Below are 22,060 nucleotides of genomic sequence, written 5' to 3' on the forward strand. Positions count from 1 at the left end.
GGACCCGAAGGTGGCTCCGTCTAGCACGGTGGTTCCAAGCGAGGTTGAACTTTTAGTGTCAGCGGGTGGAGCTGCGGCTTGTGCTGGAATCGGGACCGGAGGCAAGAAGAGGCGGGGCGGCGGTTGACAGGAGGTGGGGCTTCGGGCTAGAATCGAGACGGGCCTCGGGGAGGCGGGGCTTCTATTGACAGTGGGCGGGGACTCCGCGGAGAGGAGGCGGGGCTTGGATAGTACAGCCGCGGGGAGATGGGGCTGACGATAACGAGGGGCGTTTCTCGCGATCCGGCAGTAACATGAGGCAGACGGAGAGCCCAGAGGGCGGGGCCACAGCTGACAGCAGGCGGGGCTGCCTTCTGGATGGACCTGAGTGAAGACCAGACTTCAATCGATAGAGGGCGGAGCTATCCCCGGCAAGGGGCGGGGCCGCCTCGAACCTGGAGAAGGCGGGGCTTCTGTTGACAGAGGGCGGGGCTTAGGCAGACTGGGGCGGGGCTTCTGTTGACAGAGGGGCGGGGCGGCTCCCTACCTCCCGCCGTGCGCCACTCAGGCGGGTAGAGGCCCGGGTCGAACCCTAGCTGAGCAGCGGGGGCCCGGATAGCGGAGCCAGGCGCGGAGAGGGGTGGGGGCGCGCGGAGGGCGCGCGCGCGGAGGGCCCCGCCTCGGCCGGCTCTTCCCTCCCCCTCCCCGCCCCCGGTCGGCCGCTGGGGCGCGCGCCTCGCCTCGCACCCCCACCCCGACCCTCCAAGCTCCGCGGGGCCCGCCGAGCCGCCGAGGCCGTGTGCCGGCCCGCTGAGCGGTTCCGGGGGTAGGGTTCACAGGTCAGAGTTGACTCCCTGAAAAGTGCAGCCGGTTTGAAATGCAAGATGGCGGCGGCGGGGCGCTGAGAGGCGCGGCGGCCCCTGCAGGTAGCGGCGCGAGCCGGCTCCGCGACAAGCGGGCCGGGGCACCCCGGGGCTGCGGGTGGGATCCGGCGGCGCGGAGCCCGCGGCGGGAGCGGCGGGCCGGACGGAGGAGGGCAGCCCCGGGGCAGAGACTCGGGGGCTGGGCGCTCGCCGCGGCGGGTGGCGGGGCGGACCGGCGCGGGGCGTCCGAGGGGGAGGGACCGGGCCTGCCTGGGCCGGGAGCCGCCGCCGGGGGACAGACCCTGCGCCGCCTTCGCGCTCCCGGGGTCTCTGCGGCCGTGGAAGGAGCTGGGGGTGGTCTCTGTAAGGGAAATTTCAGCCCGCCTGCTGAAACTGAGCAACTTGGGATTGTTGGGGGAGCGCAGACTGCTCTCCCTGGGGGCGGACGCCTTAGGGATGGAGGACCCCCGCAAGGTTGAGGGTCCTAGGGGAGGACCCCCGCGAGCTCTGCCCTGCGGGGCGTGTGGCCGCTTCGGGACTGTCTCCCTGAGAGTCAGGAGAGATTCTCTTGCTGGAGCTGGGCACCCTGGCATTGGGCTCGAAGCCCCGGGAAACCCTGGGTGGGGGGGAGGCCGTACCCCACTTCAGGGAAGCCTGGGCACCCACTTCGGGACCAGGACGTGCCCCGACTTTGGGGCAAGACTCAGAGTTGAGTCCTTAAGAATTCTGTTACGTTTTAGGGAAGCCCTGGGACTTCGGGAGAAGTTAATTAAAGAGAATGGAAATGTTCTCCGGCCCTTCCAGGAGGGAGACAGGGAGGCTGACCAGGGACTCCTCCAAACCTTAGGGCCTAAAGGGAGCAGTCTCCTCATGCTTGCGGGGAATGGAGGGCTGGGAAGGAGATGTGAGAGGACGGGGCTCTAAGGGCAGGAAAGAACCCTGGCGGATACCCTTTGCCTGTGTATTTACACCGAAGTTCTAGGTAAAGGGACTTGAAATTCTTTGTTTCAACACGTCTCTCCTCTGTGGGGAACAGTAAGGAAAGGGCAAAACCCCGGAGCAGGAAAAGCTTCCATTTGATATCCTTAGGTTGGGTTAGAGAAGGATCAAGCTATGGCAAGGCTTCAGTGGGAGACTCTGGGTAGGAGAATTGGGAAGCGGGAAAGGAGATGGATAGAGGAGGAATCTAGGGAAGAGGTTGGGCAGAGCGGGAATTCCACAGCGCTTTTCTGTCATTTCACTCCAGCTCTAAAGAAACACGGGAGGAGAGGCTAATCTTTGCACGGGGTGGGGGTCGGGGCATGTGTAAGGGCAGGCTAATTGATAGAGGATTTGTAATGTGATTAGGTTGGGGTTCCATGTAACTTAAAAGAAGCAGCAGTTCTCTTGGAGGTTAAGAGGATAGCAGAAAAGGGAAAACCACAGGATTGGGAAAGAGAGTGGTTTACAGTTAGGGAGGAAGAAGCTGCTTTCCCCCAGGAATAGTGACTGTTTGTTGGGTTGGCGTGTATGTGTGTCTGTACCTACAGAAGTGCACCTTTAGGTTTTTTGGTATTGGTCATTATTTCTCAGTCTTTGTCTGAAAGCTTCAACTGATGTTATATGGAGCTACGTGAATTTTACTTGCTTCTGAAAAATTACCCTGAAAAAGTTTGTTTTTATGCCAACAGTGAGGATGAACAGGGATTAATTCTAACAGGGATATTGGCCCTGTCTGGGCATAGAGTTTTTTATTTCTTAAGTAGCAATTCTGACTCTTGATTTTAAGCAAAAGAAATGTGAGTGCTGCCAAAGACAATAATGCGCTAACAGGATGTTAAAGAAAAAAAGGCTTTTGTGAATATTTTTTCCTCTTAGTTTTTCTCTCCTTGCTCTCTAAGCATTTCAGGGCTAAGCAGACTAATTTTATGCAAAATAAAATGTAAAATCTTGGGTCCTTTCAATATATAAGTGATAGCATTTCATTTACCAATGAATCTTTTCGTAGGAGAACCTTTTCAAATGCTTTATTTGGTGACCATGATTAAAATGAGAAAAAAAGAATTAAAGTAAGACTTGGGTAACTGATGACAGCTATGATTCATGCAGATTTCTTGAACCATTCTAGTTTTTTTAAAGAGAACTTTAACGTCTTCGATGGAAATGTTTGGAAAAACACATTTCAAGTATAAACTAGTTTAGAGCTGCGCATTTGGAACATTATTATACATGTGTGCTGTTCTTTGGTTTCTGTAAAGTGTGCGTAGCTCTGGTTTTATATTCAGTTCTGAACAGATTAGGCTGCGTGAACTGGAGTGGCGTTGACGCCAGATGGTTTGAAAATATGCTAAGGCTGAAAACCTGACTGTGCGTGTGCTGGTGAGCACTCATTAGTGGATAGATGTCCTTCCCTTATAGCCAGCTTATTATTTCACTGGATTCAGAGGACAGTTTATGAATGATGTAGCAACTATTTGACCTTTAGTGACACTTGTTTTATAAGTTTTTTTTCAATAAATGTGAATGAAATTTGACAATTATTTTATTAATGAACTTAATAGCATAGACGGCAGTTCATTTTGGAGAATATCTCTCTTTTGTATTATATTTCACATTAAAACTGAAAGGTGATGTTATGATGTATTATAAATTTTCTTTCTTGTAATGTTCATTGGGCACAAAAATGTGATCTTTGGGACTTAGTTTGCTTTAAATTATGCCTTTATACTTAAATGGAAGTACTCGTAAGATTACTAAAATGATTACAAACGTAGCTGAAGAAATAGCCTTTTTATGTACATTGCAGCATTGTGGATTTGGGCTCAAAAGACTATTTATTTGAATATTAACAGTGTTGAAAGTTCATTGCCTGAGCTAGTTTTTAATCTAATATCATAGTCAATAAATTCAGGGAGGCGTTTGGGAACATCTGCTTCACTGTTTATGGGAATGGCCAGTATAGCACATTCACTTTTACATCTCATTTTTTTCTAACTTAAAATCATTTTAAATCATTCGATGTAATTTCAAAAGTAAGTTAAATTACACTTCTTTGAAGGGAAAAAACTATGATACTAGCCATTGAATAATAGCCAGTGTTGCCATAATATTACTGAAATATTTTATTGTGTCCTTGTTGTTCTGATATGTTTGTAGTCGCCAGCAACCAGATTTACATGCCTGAAGCTGCTGATTTAGATTACTAATGTGGATATACTTTTGAGTTTTACATTTTGGAGATCTGTATTTTAGAGTCAATTTTTAAAGTAAATATGTAGTTGTCAAATTTTGGGCTCATCTGTTTTATTATATAATGTATATGGTTGAGGTGTCTCCTTTAACTTTTGAAGTTCACTCTCATCCTAAATGTTAGAAAGATACTTGGAATTAGAGAGAAGCGTTCTAATGTAATCCCAGTATCAGGACCTGACAAACCGCCGGGCAACCATGCTTGTCGTCCAGAAGTACTGAGGAGCTCTTCATCGCTCCTCTCGCTGCCTCGTGCCTTTGCATGTCTCGGCAGTTCTCCTCAAGAGACTCCCTTTCGGTAAAACATCTTGCAATTACTGTGTGATTTAAGAATGGATTCAAATAGGTTACCAACTTCCTACAATATTAATAATTCATTTTGGAAAATAACCGCCCCTCTTTGGCAGCTGTTTCCTAGCTTCTCTTCTAGTCTGCATCCTGTAGATGGATGACTAAGGAGTGGCTGAACAAGGAGATACCAGGAAATGAAATTGTAGAACCCCAGGCTGCAGAGATCACAGGCTGCGCGCTGGGCCTACCAGGAAAATGCTCTTTTGCTTTTCATGAAAATAGTGTAACTGTTCAGCCTAAGCTTTAACGTAACCTAGAAGTATTTTACTAAAGAACTGGTGTATTTGCATTATTTCTTGACTTAAAAGGGATCTTCATAAACTTGTATGTAATAGTAGCAGGAATCAAAGGATAAAGTATTGGAAGGAAATCATTTTCCTTAATATTCATTCACTGTGGTTTACAGAGTTTCAGCACTTAAAGAATAACGACAAAAACGTTTCAACCCTTCAAAAGCATTATTTACTGTTATTTAGTAAGAGAAGCAGTTATAGTTTTTATTAAATTTTCCTGATTGGTTTAACTACTCTAAGTAATATACCACATTTTTGGACACACATCTGAGTTTTCAGAGAATGCTTTTGAGTCTGATTGTACAGTTGAATGCTTCACGAGGCACTGACTGAGAGCCGTTGGTAGTAGCTTTCTTGCAAAAACAAACCAGTTAAACACCAGTCATTCTGTTGGATCCTGCATGTTTGGGGCAGAGGATCGCTAGTTTATTTGAGTAGTAGTGGCTTGTGGCCAGCCTTAATAATCTGCTCCGTTCCAATTAATACAAAGTGAATTAGGATACAAATATCAGTAGGTTTATGTATAAACACATACCTCCTCCTAACTCTTCATTTATCTAAGTTGTCTTTCAAAACTTTTGTGTGCTAATTTTTTAACAACTCCCAATTTCTTCATCTCAGCTGTCATATTACAGCCTGTATATATTTACCTTTGGAAAATTTTTATTGAAAATAGTATAATAGTGACTTGGCTGTTTGATATAATATAAATAGAATTTTTTAGAGTGTAGTTTTCAATTTTGTGTTTCTTACCAACATTGAATTTGTCATTTAGAGATTCTTTTAAAATTTCTGTGAGGAAATTCAAAATTACATTTATTTTTAAAAGCCAAGACATAAACTTTAAACTTTCCTAAGACTGAATCATATCTAGAATAATAAAGTGATATTACTTTTTTTGTAGGAGATGGCAGATAGATACTTTGGACCTGTTGGTAATGATGGCCTGAGCTAAACACCTCCTAATTTGAAGGGACACCCTTCCATGTCAAAGAAAATGCTGAGGAAGCTGTGGCAAGTATGTGTTTTGTTGTTTTGTTGTGGTAAAACTCAGATACTGAATGTGCCCATTTAGATGCCATGATACTATATTTGGCTAAAGTTTTAAAAGCTTTTCTTAAAAAAGCAGCAAATATATTCTTAACACTTTTTAAAGAAATGTACTTTCAAACTTTAAAAATATAGGAGTATTGGCTGCTTTAATTTTAAAGGAAACAGCATCATACTTCATAATAAATCTATGTGGTATATTTATAATTGATTTTTCAATTAATATTTGCTGAAATACGCTGTGTGTCAGGCACTGTACCAGGTGCTGTGGTAACTTGTAAACAAGACAAATGAAGGTCGCAAGGGCAGAGAACTTTAGTGTGGGGAAATTGACCTAGAAATTTTATTGGTTTTTTGCCTATATCCAGAAAAATGCTTGAGGACTTACAAGAACAATAAGTCAGAGAAGGGCAAAAATATATGATTTTACTCATATGTGGAAGACACACACATAGATAAGGAGAACAGATTAGTGGTTACAGAGGAGAAGTGGGTAGGAGGAGGATGAGGGCAAAGGGGCACATATGTACGGTGATAGATAAAAACTGGGCTGTTAGTGGTGAACATGATGCAGTCAATACAGAAACTCAAATATAGTGACGTACACCAGAAATTTACACAATGTTGTAAGCCAAAATGACCCCAATAAAATAATTTTTCAAAAGACCTCTAAGAACAATTCCTGAAAATATATTTTCAATATGTAGCCTACTAATAATCATTAATTATAATTATAAAAATTAGGATATTAATAATTAAATACTTTGATTTAGATTAAGCATATCAATAAGTATTTGAATGTATTTGTACATTATTACTTTTATATTTTATTTACCTGATATAAATTGGCTTTTATAAGAAGCATTAGATAACATACTATACTGTTTGAAATATTTATACTTTAGTCCAATAGTTATTTTAGATGATTCCAGAAAGCACTAGGAAAGATTCCATAACCATTAATGTGGTAGTTCACTTTCATTTTTAAAAAATTCATAAAGTCCTTACAAGTTGACATTACCAATACTAATTACTGTTATCTTTCAAGGTGTTTTTAAAAATTGAATGATTATATCCTGAGTGAAATAGGTAACAGTTACTCTATTTTATAAATGGGGAAGATAACGGACAGATGAATGGGTTTTCAGCCTCTCAGTGATAATCTCACTTGGAATCAGAATAGCATTCTCATGTTAGACTGTCTGTGAAAGACTTAACACACCTCCTTGAGAAGAGTAAGGGAAAACTATTTTTGGTATAAAATTACTTTGGATCATACTCACAAACTTTAGTAACAAAGGAGATTTCATTATAGTGCTAGTTTATATGTCATCTCAATATGTTACATCCGTACCAGCAGAAGATAGAAAACCAGGATGTTAGTGTCCTAGAGACCTTTCAAAAAGACACTTTACTCCTCAAATCTGGGGTCAGAGCTTTCCAGGAGAAATCTGTCCAGCTTGGATTCTCTTTTTAATCAATAGCGGCATTAAGAATGGCTCTCTCAGGTGGAAAAAAACAGGTAGAGGGGACAGAGTTTCTAAACCTTTAAGCCTTAATTAGCATCAGCAAAGGGATCTTTTGAAATTAGATTATCTTTGGCCACACTTTCTTAGATGCTTTCATTTTGATCACATTCACTCCTGTCTATATTCACCTTAATCCTTGAATTTTGATTGTTTTGAGACCATCTTGGCAATCTTCTTGAGATTTATCTCTTAGGCAGTAATTCTAGGTTACTGTCATTTTTAGAAACATTTGTTGTGGGTACAAATTTGGGTTGTCAGTTTCTCATTTAATTTTTTTTTTTTAAGAACTTGACTATTGGATATTTCTAAATATTTTTACATTTTAGCTTTGAAAATGCCTCAAGTATGTAAAGGCCAAAATGTTTTGTGTTTTTTTTTAATTAAAAAAAGTATCCTCTTGGACACTTTTCTTTTTTTTAGCATGGTAGTCTTTGTTTTCCTTTGACTCCATTATTCTTTGTTCCTACTGTTATTTCAGCCATTCTGTGATTTTGGTGGATTTGTAGCTCTTAGTTTGAATACAAACGTGTAAAAATAAGTATTTTCAGCTGGCTAAACAGAACTCTGACTCAGAGAGAAGTGAAACTAAATAGAATACAGTCCTAAAACTTCTCAGTATAGGTATGAATACATATTCCAAAGAATTCTTAGTTTGTATATTTTAGCTACCCTAAATTAAAATTAAATTATAGTTATCTTCTAAGTGTTCTTATTTGACCCAGAATTGGTATAAAAAACAAAGCTTGTTTTTATGCACATAAAATCTTCCAAAATAACATGCTTTTGTGGCTAACTAGGCCAATAAACTTATCTGTTAATTATTTAATTTGAAGTACAAGACAGTGAAAAAAATAGAAGCTTGGAAATTCAGTGTAATTATGGTTCTGCTTAACTATAAAGTTTTTTAGACTTTTTTAAAGTACTAAGCATAGAATTTGAAACAATTCACTAACTTTTTATAGTATATTACCTTGAGAGCTTATTTTTTAATCTCTTTAAAAATCTCGACACCATTAAAGTATAGTTTTCTCATGGAACAGAGAAATAAGGATTCTAAGTTCAAATTTGCATTTGCTGTTTTTACAAGAACTATGCCCTTTTCTTTTAATTTCACTGCAGGACTAATTCTTTGAATGAATGTATCTCCTTTGTTTCATTTTTATGTAGTCCACAAATTTAGATATACACTATTCATACATGAGACTGGTTTGGTACAACAGAATTATAGATGTTGGTAAATATTTGTTGAACATTCATGCTATATTTTAATAAACAGAATGTTATATATTTGAGGATTTTTAATATTCTAATGACTAAGGTAATTTTATTGGTAAGGATTTGACCATTGAAAGTAGTCTCCTGTAAAGCAAGCACAGTTGCCCTTTGTAGCACCACTATAAATGAATGTTTAATGAGTGAAATGTATGTTATAATACACAATACAGATATAGTTTAAAGATTTTTTTTTCAGCAAATATCATTGGGACCTTGATAGGCACTGTTTGGGGCCCTGGGAATATAGTGGATAGCTAAACAGACATTCTTTCTGACCATGTAAAACTGCTCCAAATTTTTATACTGTGTTAAAATAAATTTTACTTTCATTAAATACTTTTCTGTATAGAAATTTTGTTGTAATTATTTTGATGAGTTAAGAATCATGAATTGATTAAGGAACATCCCACCCTCAGGAGAAAAACCAGGATGCAGATAGAACTATGGAAAGTGGGTTGGCCCAGATCTGCTCCCTGGAGATTGTGCTCTTGAGGGCTGTTAGGACCAGTCTGACTTCTCAGACCGCGGGGCAGCAGCTCCAAAAACTGTCTGGAAAACACCTGAATGCTATACACACTCAGGGATTCCTGCTCCCCCTGAGAAAACCTTTATGTAGCACATGTTTTTGCCTTAAAAATAGACAGTAAACTTTGTTTCCAGCTTGAGACAAATGACCATAGAAATATTTGTCTATTTGCAATTTTAAGGTCTTGAAACTATTGTTTGTTGTATTTTTTTTAATTTTTATTTTTTGCTGAGGAAGATTCACCCCGAGCCAACATCCACTGCCAATCTTCCTCTTTTTGTATGTGAGCCACCACCACAGCATGGTCACTGACAGACAAGTGGTGTAGGTCTTTGCCCGGGAACCAAACTGAGTGTACTGAACTTAACCACTAGGCCACCAGGGCTGGCCCCTGTTTGTTATATTTTAAAATAAAGCAATGTTACAATAATACTAAAGAAAACTTTTAAATACCACCCCCATAATGTCATGTGAAAATTTCACTTTTTTATATTCTCATGTAGTCTTTGTCCACATGCATACATATTTTCCCATGGTTATTTTATAATTAATATGCAAATTTTGCTCTGATTTTAAAAATTTAACAGTAAATGGATATTTTCCATATTCCTTAATTACTCTTTTGATTATCATTTTTAATGGCAGTATAACAATTAACTGATTTGATCAGTTTTTTAAAAAAATATTTCTTTACTGAAAAGTTAACTGAAAATAGTTTTCAAAAGTAATTATATTTACCGTGCTGGCTGCATTTAGAGCATAATTTTTTCTTTTATTTGGCAGACTTCACTTTAATTGTGTTTTAATTGCAGAGCACCTGGCTACTCAGTTGTGCAACTGAACTCTAACCTCTTTTACAGGTAAATAGTACAAGATTCCCCAAATTGATTTTGAGCCCTGTTTTTAGTTGACCTTCAAAAAGAGGATGAGATGCCTGTCAGCTAATAGTGATTTCTCTATGGCAATTTTCCTGTCCCAGCCCCATTGCACTTTAATGACAAAAGGAGATGAATTGGAACCATACCATAGAAATTCTTATTCTCTATTTTTACCCCTTCTGCTTTTTCATTCAATTTGTGTGCCTTGTCAGCTGATTAAATTGCTTGAGAGAAAGAAAGGGAAAGAGAAAAAGAATACTACTAAATAAATGGTATTACTTCATCCCTCAAAAGAATTTTTCAGGGAAAGTTAGCATTTTTAATGGAAAATAGCATTAATTAGGCACCTACTGTTTATCAGAGTGTGTGAAGCATTTTTATTTGATCAGCTTCTGAGGTAGATACCACTATTCTTATTTTCTCCAGGGCAGCCTTCTCTGCTTCTTTTCTCGAAGCCTCCTGCAATGTGCTGATAGTGTTCCCGATACTTCCTCTCTCATTGTGTTGATCATAGTTATTCTAAGTAATTGCTTACTGCCTGTTTTCCTTGGTCGACTGCTAGTACCTGGCAGACCAGAGACAATCTGTCTTGGTCGCTGCTGTATCTCTAGTGCCTAACACAGTGCCTGGCACATGGTTGACATTCAGCAAACAGTTAGTGAGTGAATTTGTTGAATTGAAGAATCTTGGTTTTATAGGTGAGAAAACTGAAGTTGATATTGAGTAACTTTTCCAGTCACCTAACTACTAAGTGACAGAAGAGACTCCAAAAACCTATGGTTTTACCCTAAACCACAACGCCTCTGTGAATTTATTCCTTTGGGCTTGGATTTCTTCCTTCATAAAAATGGGACAATTGTACTGAGGTCTTTGCTTCCCCCAAATTAGGACTTTATAATAAGTACCCTGCGGATGCCTTTGTTTGTGCTTCGGTCTATTTTAGGCTATATACATTATAAAATTGAGCCATTGGACCAAATCTTGAGGCTTTTTTGGTAATTCTCAGTCTCCCTTTAGAAATATGTTAAATAATATACTCACTCTGGTTTTGTTAGCTAAATGTGAGCAGTTTGAGGAGTAAAGAGGAAAGAGTATTTCTCCAGCCTGTGTAGTTGGGTATAGAAGTAACCCGAGGTTGAGGTGATCTGTAATACCCAAGGTAATCAGATTTTTGGTCTTTTGCATTACTGAAGACTTTTTTTTGAAGTATCTCTTTTAAGTAGCTTATATTTATATTGCCAAGACCAATGCTTTCAAAGGAAAAAGCACAATTGTGCATATACATCATTAGATTGTAATACAGCATATGAGTATTTTGTAATTTTTATGACTTTAGCAAAAAAATTTGTTTTTAAAATTTGTTTATATCTGCTTAAATGCTTACGAACTGACCATTCTGAGCTAGTGAACTATATGGAAGAGAAATAAAAGTAATAATTTGGTAGCACATTCCTATTTTTATGCTAGATAAGATAAAAAATAAGTTTAACCCAAGAGCTAGAATAATAAAGGGAGCTTAGCTCCTCAAGTGTCTCTTCTGTATCTCTTATTGGTACTGGCTACTCTGTTCTACCCCTGCGTGCCCCAGTCCTGCCTAATACACTGAAATAACCTGAAAGGACACATTAAATTCTCTTTAGATTTGTTTTCAAATTTCATGGCTTGGCGGTGGGAAGCTGGGAAGGATTTCTGATAGAACTGATATATTGTCTTGAAAGTGTTTAATGTTTTTAAGGCAAAGGCTTTCAAACACATCTCGGAACCCATCAGAGGTGGAAGTAGGGATTGTGGGATCCATAGGATGGGGTCACGAAGTAGTTTAGCCTCTCTACTTCTCTAGCCAGACAGCTACTCTTTTATTGTTTAGCACTGGGGCCTCTCATAGAATTTTGTTTGAAGAAAGGGCTCCCTTGCTTACAGCAAAAAGTTTGAAACCACCACTTCAAGGAAAGGTAAAACTACCACTTCAAGGAAAGGTAAAACCCCCCTATCTTTGACTTTTGGTTATTAGTATACACCAATTAAATATAATCTCTCTGAGATTCTAGGAGAATAACAGTCACAAAATTGTTTACTCCCTGGCCTTTCACCAGTTCTCCTTCACTTTCAAAAATGTGGGTGCTCCTCATTTGCTACTCTGCCACTTACTTAAAGCTGTTTGAGGAATTCCCTGTTTCTAATGACAAAAAATGATCAAACAGCTATGCTGACTCTTGAATAAAACAGTGGCATCCCCTATTGAATTGAATAGGAGAGATTGCCTTACCTTAGCTTATATGATTTAGTTAAGAAATGGTTTTAAATTTCAGTGATTTCCTTATAGTCCCTTAGAAATCAAAGGAATTTTATAGAAAGAAAGAATGACACCTTTGATAGTTGGGATTTGGTCTATTGATTCTACTATTATTAGTAAGCCGATGCTCTTTATTTTATACTATGGGAAATCAGGGAACAAGGGACATTCAGTCCAACTTTCCATCTGTTGCTTGGATCCATCAAATGGATATGTAGTATGTATTTGAATAATCCTGGGGAGGGGGATCTTACCCCTTCGAAGGTAGGGCATTCTCTCTTTGGACAGCTGTTTCCTAAAAATGTTTCTCCCTTTACTGAGTCAATGCGTCTCCTCACAGAGACCTAGTTTTGCTTTATAATCTTTGAAGCAAACTTTTCCTCTTCAGTTCAGCTAGGAGAAGGATTATGCTGGTAAATAATAATTTGTGGTAGAGAATAAGTGAGACCACTTATTTTATTCATTTTCATTTCGTTTAGACTTCAGAAGCACACCAACTTTAACTGCTTTCACATCAACATTTTATTTTAAATATTTGGGGTACAACATTATTAAAATATATTTGTATAAACATAATTCACTTTTTCTTGATGATTTAAGGTCATTCTTGTAAATTTCAGTTAATGTTCTCTATGGTGATTCCCTCAGGGCAGGCTGAGTTTTGTAAAACTGTTTTTCTCTTCATTCTAGTTCAAGTTAATAAACATGTAGTGAGTCCCTACTTCCAGGCTTCTTGTATGCAAAGCAGATACAGAAATGAACGAGAAGTCAGCCCAAATAGCTCAGCTGGAAGAGTGTTAGATTGAAGAAATAAAGATTCTTCGTTCAATCCAGTTTCAGGAGCTTTGTTATATCTCAATAAAGCTATTACTTAAAAAAAAAAAGATTACCATCAACTATGAAGTCTTATTTAACATATTTTTTATTTTATAGTTTATTCTGTGAATTTCCAGTTATAACTAAATATACAAATATTTTCCTATGTATTCACCAATCTTATTAATAAACAGGTAGAATGATTAAAAAAAAACAGAGAGAGAGAGAAGAAAAAGAATGAGGCACACACCTGTAATAAGGAGACCAGGAGTGTGGATAGGTTGCAATTCAGAAATCTCACATTCCTCTGCCACAATATATGGAAGTGCTGGGCTGGAAAATAAACCTGGGAAGAGGTTAGGCCAAGTTAAATGGAGAAAGTGATCTATAGGACAGACAGAAAGATCATCACACCCAGTGCACAAACCAGTGTCCCGGCATAAGGGACGGCCTGCATTGAGTGTCCCTAGAACAGCAAAGTTTCTACTGATGCTGAAGCCTAAGGAAATAGGACTCAGGAGAGAGATGGCAGGAAGAAAGTGAGGTCAGGGTCAGCGTGTGAAGGGAACTACATAGCCTTAAGGAGTTTGGAGTATTCCTTCAGCCTTGGGTACCCATCATAAACTTTAAGTCAGGAGACTGATATGAGTAGATATATTTTATAAATTCTGGTAGCATGGTAGAGAATGATTAAGAATGTTTCTGAAACTTCGATCGTTCGTATCCCACCTTTGCTGCTTTTGCCATACTTGGGCATGCTTTTGGGATGATGAGGCAGACCAGTAGGAAGAAGAGGGCATAAGTGATGGGACTGAATTTCTTATACACTTAACAGCCATATGACTGAGTATATGTGACTGCTTTTTAGAGTTTTAAAGTTCCTCCCTTTTTAACAGATTATCATTTCACATTGATAATAGTGTGCCTGCCAAAGCAGTCTCTTTCCCCCACTTCCCTTCCAATATATAGCTGCCTGGAAATCCAAATAAACAAGTCTAGGGGCTGACCCATGAGGACAGGACATGCCCTTTAGTGAAATGGCTTGGAGACATCTATTTTGATCCTTAGAAGACTTGTTTCCTGGTTCTTGTCTTATTCTAGATCTTTATAACTGAGATATCCAACAACTTCATATAAGTGAAATATAACTGTAATTTGTTTAAAGATTACACTTTTCAAAAAGTGTAAAAGATCACTCATTTAAAAACATTTTACATTTATTTTAATGTAGGTGATTGGCGTTATACTTCAAAAATTTCAGCAGTTCAGCAGTATTTTATCTGCCAACAACAAGCTCTTTACTTGATTGCACCATGAAAAAGCTGCTAATGAGACTTGTTGAGCACAAAAATGGACTTGAAGAACCAAAAGCCATTGTTTTCAAATGAAGAATACTGAACAGTTTTAAGCCTCAATGTTTTTTAATAATCACCACTGAGATTTTCCCCATAACATCAGAATGGCAAGCAGGCGAAAATCAACAACACCCTGCATGGTCCTTGCCAGTGAACAAGATCCAGACCTCGAGTTGGTATCAGATTTGGATGAAGGTCCTCCTGTACTTACACCTGTAGAAAATACCAGAGCAGAGAGTATCTCAAGTGATGAAGAAGTTCATGAATCTGTGGATTCTGACAATCAGCAAAATAAAAAAGTTGAAGGTGGCTATGAATGTAAATATTGTACTTTTCAGACTCCAGATCTAAATATGTTTACTTTTCATGTGGATTCAGAACATCCCAATGTTGTGCTAAATTCATCCTATGTTTGTGTTGAATGCAATTTTCTTACCAAAAGGTATGATGCACTTTCTGAGCATAATCTGAAATACCACCCAGGAGAAGAGAATTTTAAGTTGACTATGGTGAAACGAAATAACCAGACAATCTTTGAACAAACAATAAATGATCTGACTTTTGATGGTAGTTTTGTTAAAGAGGAGAATTCAGAGCAAGGAGAATCTACAGAAGTTTCTTCTTCAGGAATATCTATCAGTAAAACTCCTATCATGAAAATGATGAAAAATAAAGTGGAGAACAAACGGATTACAGTTCATCATAACTCAGTTGAGGATGTCCCTGAAGAGAAGGAGAATGAAATCAAACCAGACTGTGAAGAAACTGTGGAAAATCCAAGTTCTTCAGCTTCTGAATCTACTACAAGTACTTCCGTTGTAAACAGAATACACCCAAATACTGCCAGCACGGTCGTGACCCCAGCAGCAGTTCTGCCTGGATTAGCACAGGTGATAACTGCCGTATCAGCTCAGCAAAATTCCAATTTGATCCCCAAAGTCTTAATCCCTGTTAATAGCATTCCTACCTACAATGCTGCATTGGATAACAACCCCCTCTTGCTTAACACCTACAACAAATTCCCTTATCCAACAATGTCAGAAATTACAGTTCTTTCTGCTCAAGCAAAATATACAGAGGAACAGATCAAAATATGGTTTTCAGCCCAACGTTTAAAGCATGGTGTTAGCTGGACTCCCGAGGAAGTAGAGGAGGCAAGAAGAAAACAATTCAATGGAACAGTACACACTGTACCTCAGACCATAACTGTTATTCCTACACACATTTCCACAGGGAGTAATGGTCTACCATCCATTTTACAGACATGCCAAATAGTTGGTCAGCCAGGTCTGGTCCTTACCCAAGTAGCTGGAGCAAACACCTTGCCGGTAACAGCACCGATAGCCTTGACAGTGGCAGGAGTTCCAAATCAAACGAATGTACAGAAAAGTCAGGTACCTGCTGCTCAGCCTGTTGCAGAGACAAAGCCAGCAACAGCAGCACTTCCAGCCTCCCAGCTTGTCAAGCATGAAACCACACTGGCAAACCCTGATTCATTTGGCATTCGGGCAAAAAAGACTAAAGAGCAACTGGCAGAACTAAAAGTGAGCTACCTTAAAAATCAGTTTCCCCACGATTCAGAAATTATCAGACTTATGAAAATCACAGGCCTGACTAAAGGAGAGATTAAAAAATGGTTCAGTGACACAAGGTACAACCAGAGAAATTCAAAGAGTAATCAGTGCTTACATCTCAACAATGATTCCTCTGCCACTATTATTATAGACTCCAGTGATGAAACCACAGAATCCCCGACTGTTGTTACTTCACAGCATAAACAATCCTGGAATCCTTTTCCCGACTTTACTCCCCAAAAGTTTAAAGAGAAGACTGCAGAGCAACTTCGTGCCCTTCAGGCAAGTTTTCTTAACAGCTCCGTACTTACAGACGAAGAATTAAATAGATTAAGAGCGCAAACCAAACTTACCAGAAGGGAAATTGATGCTTGGTTTACAGAGAAGAAGAAATCAAAAGCTTTAAAGGAAGAGAAAATGGAAATAGATGAAAGTAATGCAGGTAGTTCCAAAGAAGAAGCTGGAGAAACTTCTCCCGGAGATGAATCTGGTGCACCGAAGTCAGGGAGTACAGGCAAGATATGTAAAAAAACGCCAGAGCAGTTGCACATGCTTAAAAGCGCATTTGTCCGAACACAGTGGCCGTCACCAGAAGAGTATGACAAGTTGGCCGAAGAAAGCGGGCTGGCTAGAACAGACATAGTTAGTTGGTTTGGGGACACCCGTTATGCTTGGAAGAATGGAAACTTAAAATGGTACTACTACTACCAAAGTGCCAATTCAAGTAGTCTGAATGGTCTGTCTTCCCTTAGGAGAAGGGGGAGAGGGAGGCCCAAAGGGAGGGGAAGAGGAAGACCCCGAGGCCGGCCCAGAGGAGGCAAGAGAGTGAACAGCTGGGACAGGGGGCCGTCGCTCATCAAGTTTAAAACGGGAACTGCAATACTTAAGGACTATTATCTGAAGCACAAATTTCTCAATGAACAAGACCTTGATGAACTTGTCAACAGATCACATATGGGCTACGAGCAGGTCAGAGAGTGGTTTGCAGAAAGACAGAGGAGATCAGAGTTAGGTATAGAATTATTTGAGGAAAATGAGGAGGAAGATGAAGCTATTGATGATCAGGAAGAGGACGAGGAAGAAACAGATGACAGTGACACTTGGGAACCCCCACGACATGTGAAGCGGAAGCTTTCTAAATCAGATGACTGAAATGTAAGTTTTTAATCTAAGTGTGTATTCATCAACCACATACATTTATAACAGTCACCTGTAACTGTCATCTTTTGATAGTTTTTTTCTAAAACAGTTTTTCTTTTACCTAATAACAAGATTAGGTGCCACGAGTATAGCCAAGAGATATGTGGTCATCATGTGTAGTCTGATTATTATGATTACAATGTTTATTATGTAGAGTTTAATATTGCTTTAATTATTTTTTACTTGAAATGTTTTTTACTTTATTTTAAGGGAAAGTTACCCATTCTCTAAGAAGGGAGACTGGTGGGTAGGGGGACTTCCCAAATACTAAAGATAACTAAAATGTATTTCTTGCAAACCCTCTTCATTAAAGCTTCATTTTTTGCCTGGTTATGGAAAGAATTCAAAAACGAAAATTAAAAAGAAGGGGAAAAGTATACTGAAGGAAAGACCACAGGGGTGAGGATTGCTCAGTTTTAGGAAACTAGGTGAAAATGGGTGTCTTTTTTTATTCATTGTATTGCCCCCCAAACTACTAGATTTTTAACTGGAGTTTAAAATGCTTTATGTATTAAAATTATTCAATATTTTTTCTATTAAAAGCCAAAGTTCTGTTTTAGGCTTACATATAAATTCATGTTTGCGTAGGTGGCATCTGTTTTTGGAAACTGTGATATAAATTATTTCTGTCTTAGAGATCAAAAGGTAAATAACAGATTTGATAGTAAATTAACTCAACTGCCTGAAATGTCTTTTCATTCTTTGATATAAAACAAACCTGCTACCAGCAGAAATATTGTATTTAGTTAAAAATATATCTCTGTAATCATAAAAGTGCAAGTAAATATGCTTTCAATTTGAAAGATTTGGCATGCTCCTTAAATCTCACTTCTTTTCTAGATTGGATTAATTAAAATTTCACTGTAGTTGCAAATCAGATACCTGATTTGGAGTTAGAACTTCAATTCTTAATGCTTTTGGAATTCAATAGCATAGTTCTATTGTTTTTTATCCTCTGTTTTGGAGTGTTCCAGGATAAAAGTATCCTTTTTTGAATATAATGGTACTGTGTCATGAAATGTTTGTATGTCTACCAGTAGCGCAAGAGCATCATGTTCTCAGACGTTACTGCAAATGACTGTTTGAAATTAGTGTTTGAGAAGTGTAAGGGAGGAGAGGAGGCAGAGAGCCTCCTTATCATGTGAGCATGTTCACTTATTTCCTTAGCTTTTTGCATCTCTACCCCATCCTCTACCTTTATGCTGTCTTATTCTGTGCAGTATTTCCTTAATTCCCCCATGTCTTCCTCCCTGGTTTTATTTATTTTGTTTTAACAATTATTTATAGAGAGCTTAATATGTACCAGGCACTATTCTTATTGCTTAGCAATCATTTTCCGGGTTTTCTTTTCATCAACAATTTTTTTTCAGGCTGAAAAACAGATGAAATGAAAAATGCACCTATTTTAGAATAAATCTCACTCCAGGTTATAGAGCATAACGTATCATTGTACGTCCCAGGAAGTTAAACAGTTTTGTACAGCTTTAGCCTGAAGCGCAGCCTCCATTTCCCAATGTCAGAAATCTTCACGACAGGCTTTCTTCTGACCTAGATGCATACAGTATTTTTAACAGGGATTTTTTTTATTGCTAAACACAAGAATGCACACTCAGCCAAGATTAAATCAACAAATTTGTTGCTGCAATGAATTGTTGTTGTTGTTGTAGTAACCTCTGCAGAGATTTTGTGGGGAACTACAGTCTTCTGAAAATAACATGAACTTTTCTGTACAGTTTAGTTTGACCTTACTTTAAGTCTGTGTGGGTAATTCTTACATGTTAATACTGGAGTGGACACTATGGTCAGAAACTCACACAAAGCCAGTTACCAAAAAACAGTATCATATATGTTATACATGCATTTTTGTGGTATGTATACAGGCATGTCTTACTTTTAAAATTTGCAGAAGTCTAAAATTATAAAACATTAATTAGCAAGTTATCATTGGATTCACAAAATAATTTTTCATGTTATAAAAGGATTCACCATAAATTTCCTCTAAATAGTTACTTCTCCATTTAATAGTTACTTCTCCAGTCAATTTACAAAAAAGAAAGTAACCAAAACCTTTCCAAAATAGTTATTGCAAAAAGTGAGATACATATATATCTTTTGCACAAGCCAGCCTTATATATAAATAGAAAAAAATATGTCTTTAGATTTCATAGTCTGTTTATTACAAATACTGACAATGAAATATATACTTCCTACTGATAATTTTTTATAAATTATTACATACAGGTCAAAAACGTCTATCAGCAAATCTGGTCTATGCAGAACAGATACATAGGAGTTGCACACAAAATCTAGTGCATTATGTAAGATGTATGTGGCAAGTGATCTCGGTGTTAATCGGCAAATACCGAGGATGTATTTCCTTGGCTAATTTATATCATTTTCATTTCTAAAGGTGGTAAACATTAAAATATGATTTTCTTTAAAATTTTAGTTTTTTATTATGTTTTTCTTTTATAGCTGCCTAAAACGTTGGAGGAGAATCAATTCTTCAACTCCAGATGCCTGATTTACTGTGAATGGGCCCATTCTTTGATGACACTGAAAACGTTTTGGGGCATACACATTCTCAAAAAATAGGATCCAATACCTAAAAGAAATGGAACTTAATGTTGTGCCAAAGTTAACTACTGCAGTGGCGGAAGTTCTGCAATGTAAATAGAACACTAACTAAAAACAACTTGTAAAAAGTCAAATTTTAATACAGGACATTTTTATTCTGCTATGATGGAGACATTCTGATTCTTAGACTTTCTGAGGGGGTTTAATGACCACTAGAGCTTGTCCTCATACTTTGTCCAGCTTAATACTGTCTATCTAGCAAGATGGGCCTTATTGCCTGTATTCTTTGATATGTAATTAAGCTTATAGCTTTGAGTGACCAAACATTTTACAGAGTAAAAATTGTTAGAAACAGGAAAAAGAAAAACCTGATTTGTTTCTATGTCTTATTTATCAGGCCCTGCACTAAGATTGAAAGTTGTGCATGGGCTTATACAGTTTCAATGTAAGTGAAAAAAAAAGCCTGTTGACACATGTTGGAACAATAAGATTTTCTGGTATTAGCCCTTAATGAGTGGATCTTTCACTGAACACATTCATGGATACCACTATGACACTTGTAATAATTTTGTTACTTTTTTCATTAGAAGCTGAATTTGCTTTTTATGAAACTGAAGAAAATCAATACTGAAGAAGGAAAAGAAACTGGCATAATAATTTGGATAGGGTGAAACTCTGAAATAAATATTGTACCAAAAATGTGAAAAAGAATCATGTAGTAAATATATACTTAGTGTTGTCTTACAATCATATGGAAATCAGAGATGTTTGTACAGGTGTCAGATCAGAATTTTCAAGAGTTATCTTTTGGTGAAATTCTACTTTGTGTAACAATTTCAGTGAATAGAGAAAAAATTCTGAACTGATACTAACGAGTTAAAAGTTAGCTTTTTGCTTCTGAATCACAGGAGTGTTAACTGTTAACTCTTGCCCTTTCAGGAGACGGAAAGCTCATCCTAACTTAGAAACTTTGTAAAGACCGGTGCTGTTCATTCATGTTGAGAAGGACCTTTTCTTTTGTGACTATAGGACGATTTTTCAATATGTGCTTTCTTCATAGAAGAAATGTTCAGTTTAATTAGCTTTGGATTTTAAAATGTTTTTCTGAATGACCAGAAGTAGTGGGCTTGGCCAGTTTATTCTATCTAATTTAATGAATAGTAAACATTAAGCTCTTGTTTTTACTTAAATGTTTGTCGGCTAATGAAAATGTTATGAAGAAGCCTTGAATATGCATGCTGCTTTCATTTTTATAAGCTTTTTATTTTTTAACTATAGCTTTATTAGCAGTTCCAAAATGCTGCAATTTAGCTGATTTCTTCACTCCGACAGCTGGCTTTGTGGGTGGCTTTTTCATACTACTGTTAACATTTTTTAAATGAAGCAATGTAAAGACTAACAATTTAATGCACTAAACTGTTCTTTCTTTTACACGTTTAAAAACTTCTTAAAGCACTCTGTATTATAATGATTAAATTGCTCCCTTTTTTAAACCATTGCTAATGTGGTCTGAGTTTTGTTTGACAATTTTAATGTTTTCAAAATTTGAAATGTCAAGTATTGGAAATGAAGCCTTTGAATATATTTATATTATGTTTCCCTTGCGATCTGTTAATTTTGTATAGCAGTCAATAACTGTTAGTAATTTTTCCCATCTCTTTTATACGCTTGGCACTTAATTCTGCTCTGATGTTGGCTAGCTTTTAAATATATTTATTTGACAGAGCAAAAGAACCCTCCTCTCCTGGTTGATGTGTCCTTGAATAGAAAATAAAAGTTAGCAGTGATTAGTAGTTTTCAGTGATTTCTTTTCCATGTTATTAACTGAGTTTTTAAAAAATTGTGGTAAACTATACATAACAAAATTGTCAATTATATACATTTTTAAGTGTACAATTCAATGGCATTAATTATATTCACAATGTTCGGCAACTGTCACCGTTTCCAAAACTTTTTCATCATCCCAAACAGACACTCTGTAACCATTCGGCAATAACTCCCCATTTCCCCTTCCCCCAGCCCTTGGTAACCTTCAATCTACATTGTGTTTCTATGAATTTGCCTATTCTTGATATTTCAAATAAGTTGAATAATACAATACCTGTCCTTCTGTGTCTAGCTTATTTCATTTAGCACAATGTTTTCAAAGTTCATCCATGTTGTAGCATATATCAGAACTTTGTTCCTTTTTATGGCTGAATAATATTTCAGTGTGTGTGCATACACCACATTTTGTTTATCTGTTCATCTGTTGATGGATGGACACTTGGGTT

The 22,060-nt window shown here is 38.0% G+C and overlaps 2 protein-coding genes across 4 annotated transcripts; one reads left to right on the forward strand and one right to left on the reverse strand.

Annotated features, from left to right (window-relative positions):
- Positions 1–525: 525 nt before the first annotated feature.
- On the forward strand, positions 526–21,584 carry ZHX1 (zinc fingers and homeoboxes 1). Of its 3 annotated transcripts, XM_046642195.1 has the most exons (5): positions 526–905; positions 5,619–5,732; positions 9,907–9,954; positions 14,313–17,165; positions 19,686–21,584. In XM_046642195.1, exon 4 carries the CDS (start codon positions 14,541–14,543, stop codon positions 17,160–17,162), a length of 2,622 nt encoding a protein of 873 aa, XP_046498151.1. In that variant the 5' UTR covers positions 526–905; positions 5,619–5,732; positions 9,907–9,954; positions 14,313–14,540; the 3' UTR covers positions 17,163–17,165; positions 19,686–21,584. The 3 variants fall into 3 exon arrangements, with proteins under 3 accessions (XP_046498151.1, XP_046498149.1, XP_046498150.1); XM_046642193.1 differs by lacking the exon at positions 9,907–9,954; XM_046642194.1 differs by lacking the exons at positions 526–905; positions 9,907–9,954 and adding an exon at positions 3,396–4,368.
- On the reverse strand, positions 572–1,435 carry LOC124228173 (translation initiation factor IF-2-like). The gene has a single exon (XM_046642504.1). It carries the CDS (start codon positions 1,433–1,435, stop codon positions 572–574), a length of 864 nt encoding a protein of 287 aa, XP_046498460.1.
- Positions 21,585–22,060: the final 476 nt, after the last annotated feature.

Source organism: Equus quagga, chromosome 16 (genome assembly GCF_021613505.1).
Source record: "Equus quagga isolate Etosha38 chromosome 16, UCLA_HA_Equagga_1.0, whole genome shotgun sequence".
Taxonomy (NCBI): Eukaryota; Metazoa; Chordata; class Mammalia; order Perissodactyla; family Equidae; genus Equus; species Equus quagga.

Coding starts and splice junctions, on each gene's coding strand:
- ZHX1 (XM_046642195.1), top strand. CDS start 14,541: ATGGCAAGCAGGCGAAAATCAACAACACCCTGCATGGTCCTTGCCAGT.
- LOC124228173 (XM_046642504.1), bottom strand. CDS start 1,435: ATGCCAGGGTGCCCAGCTCCAGCAAGAGAATCTCTCCTGACTCTCAGG.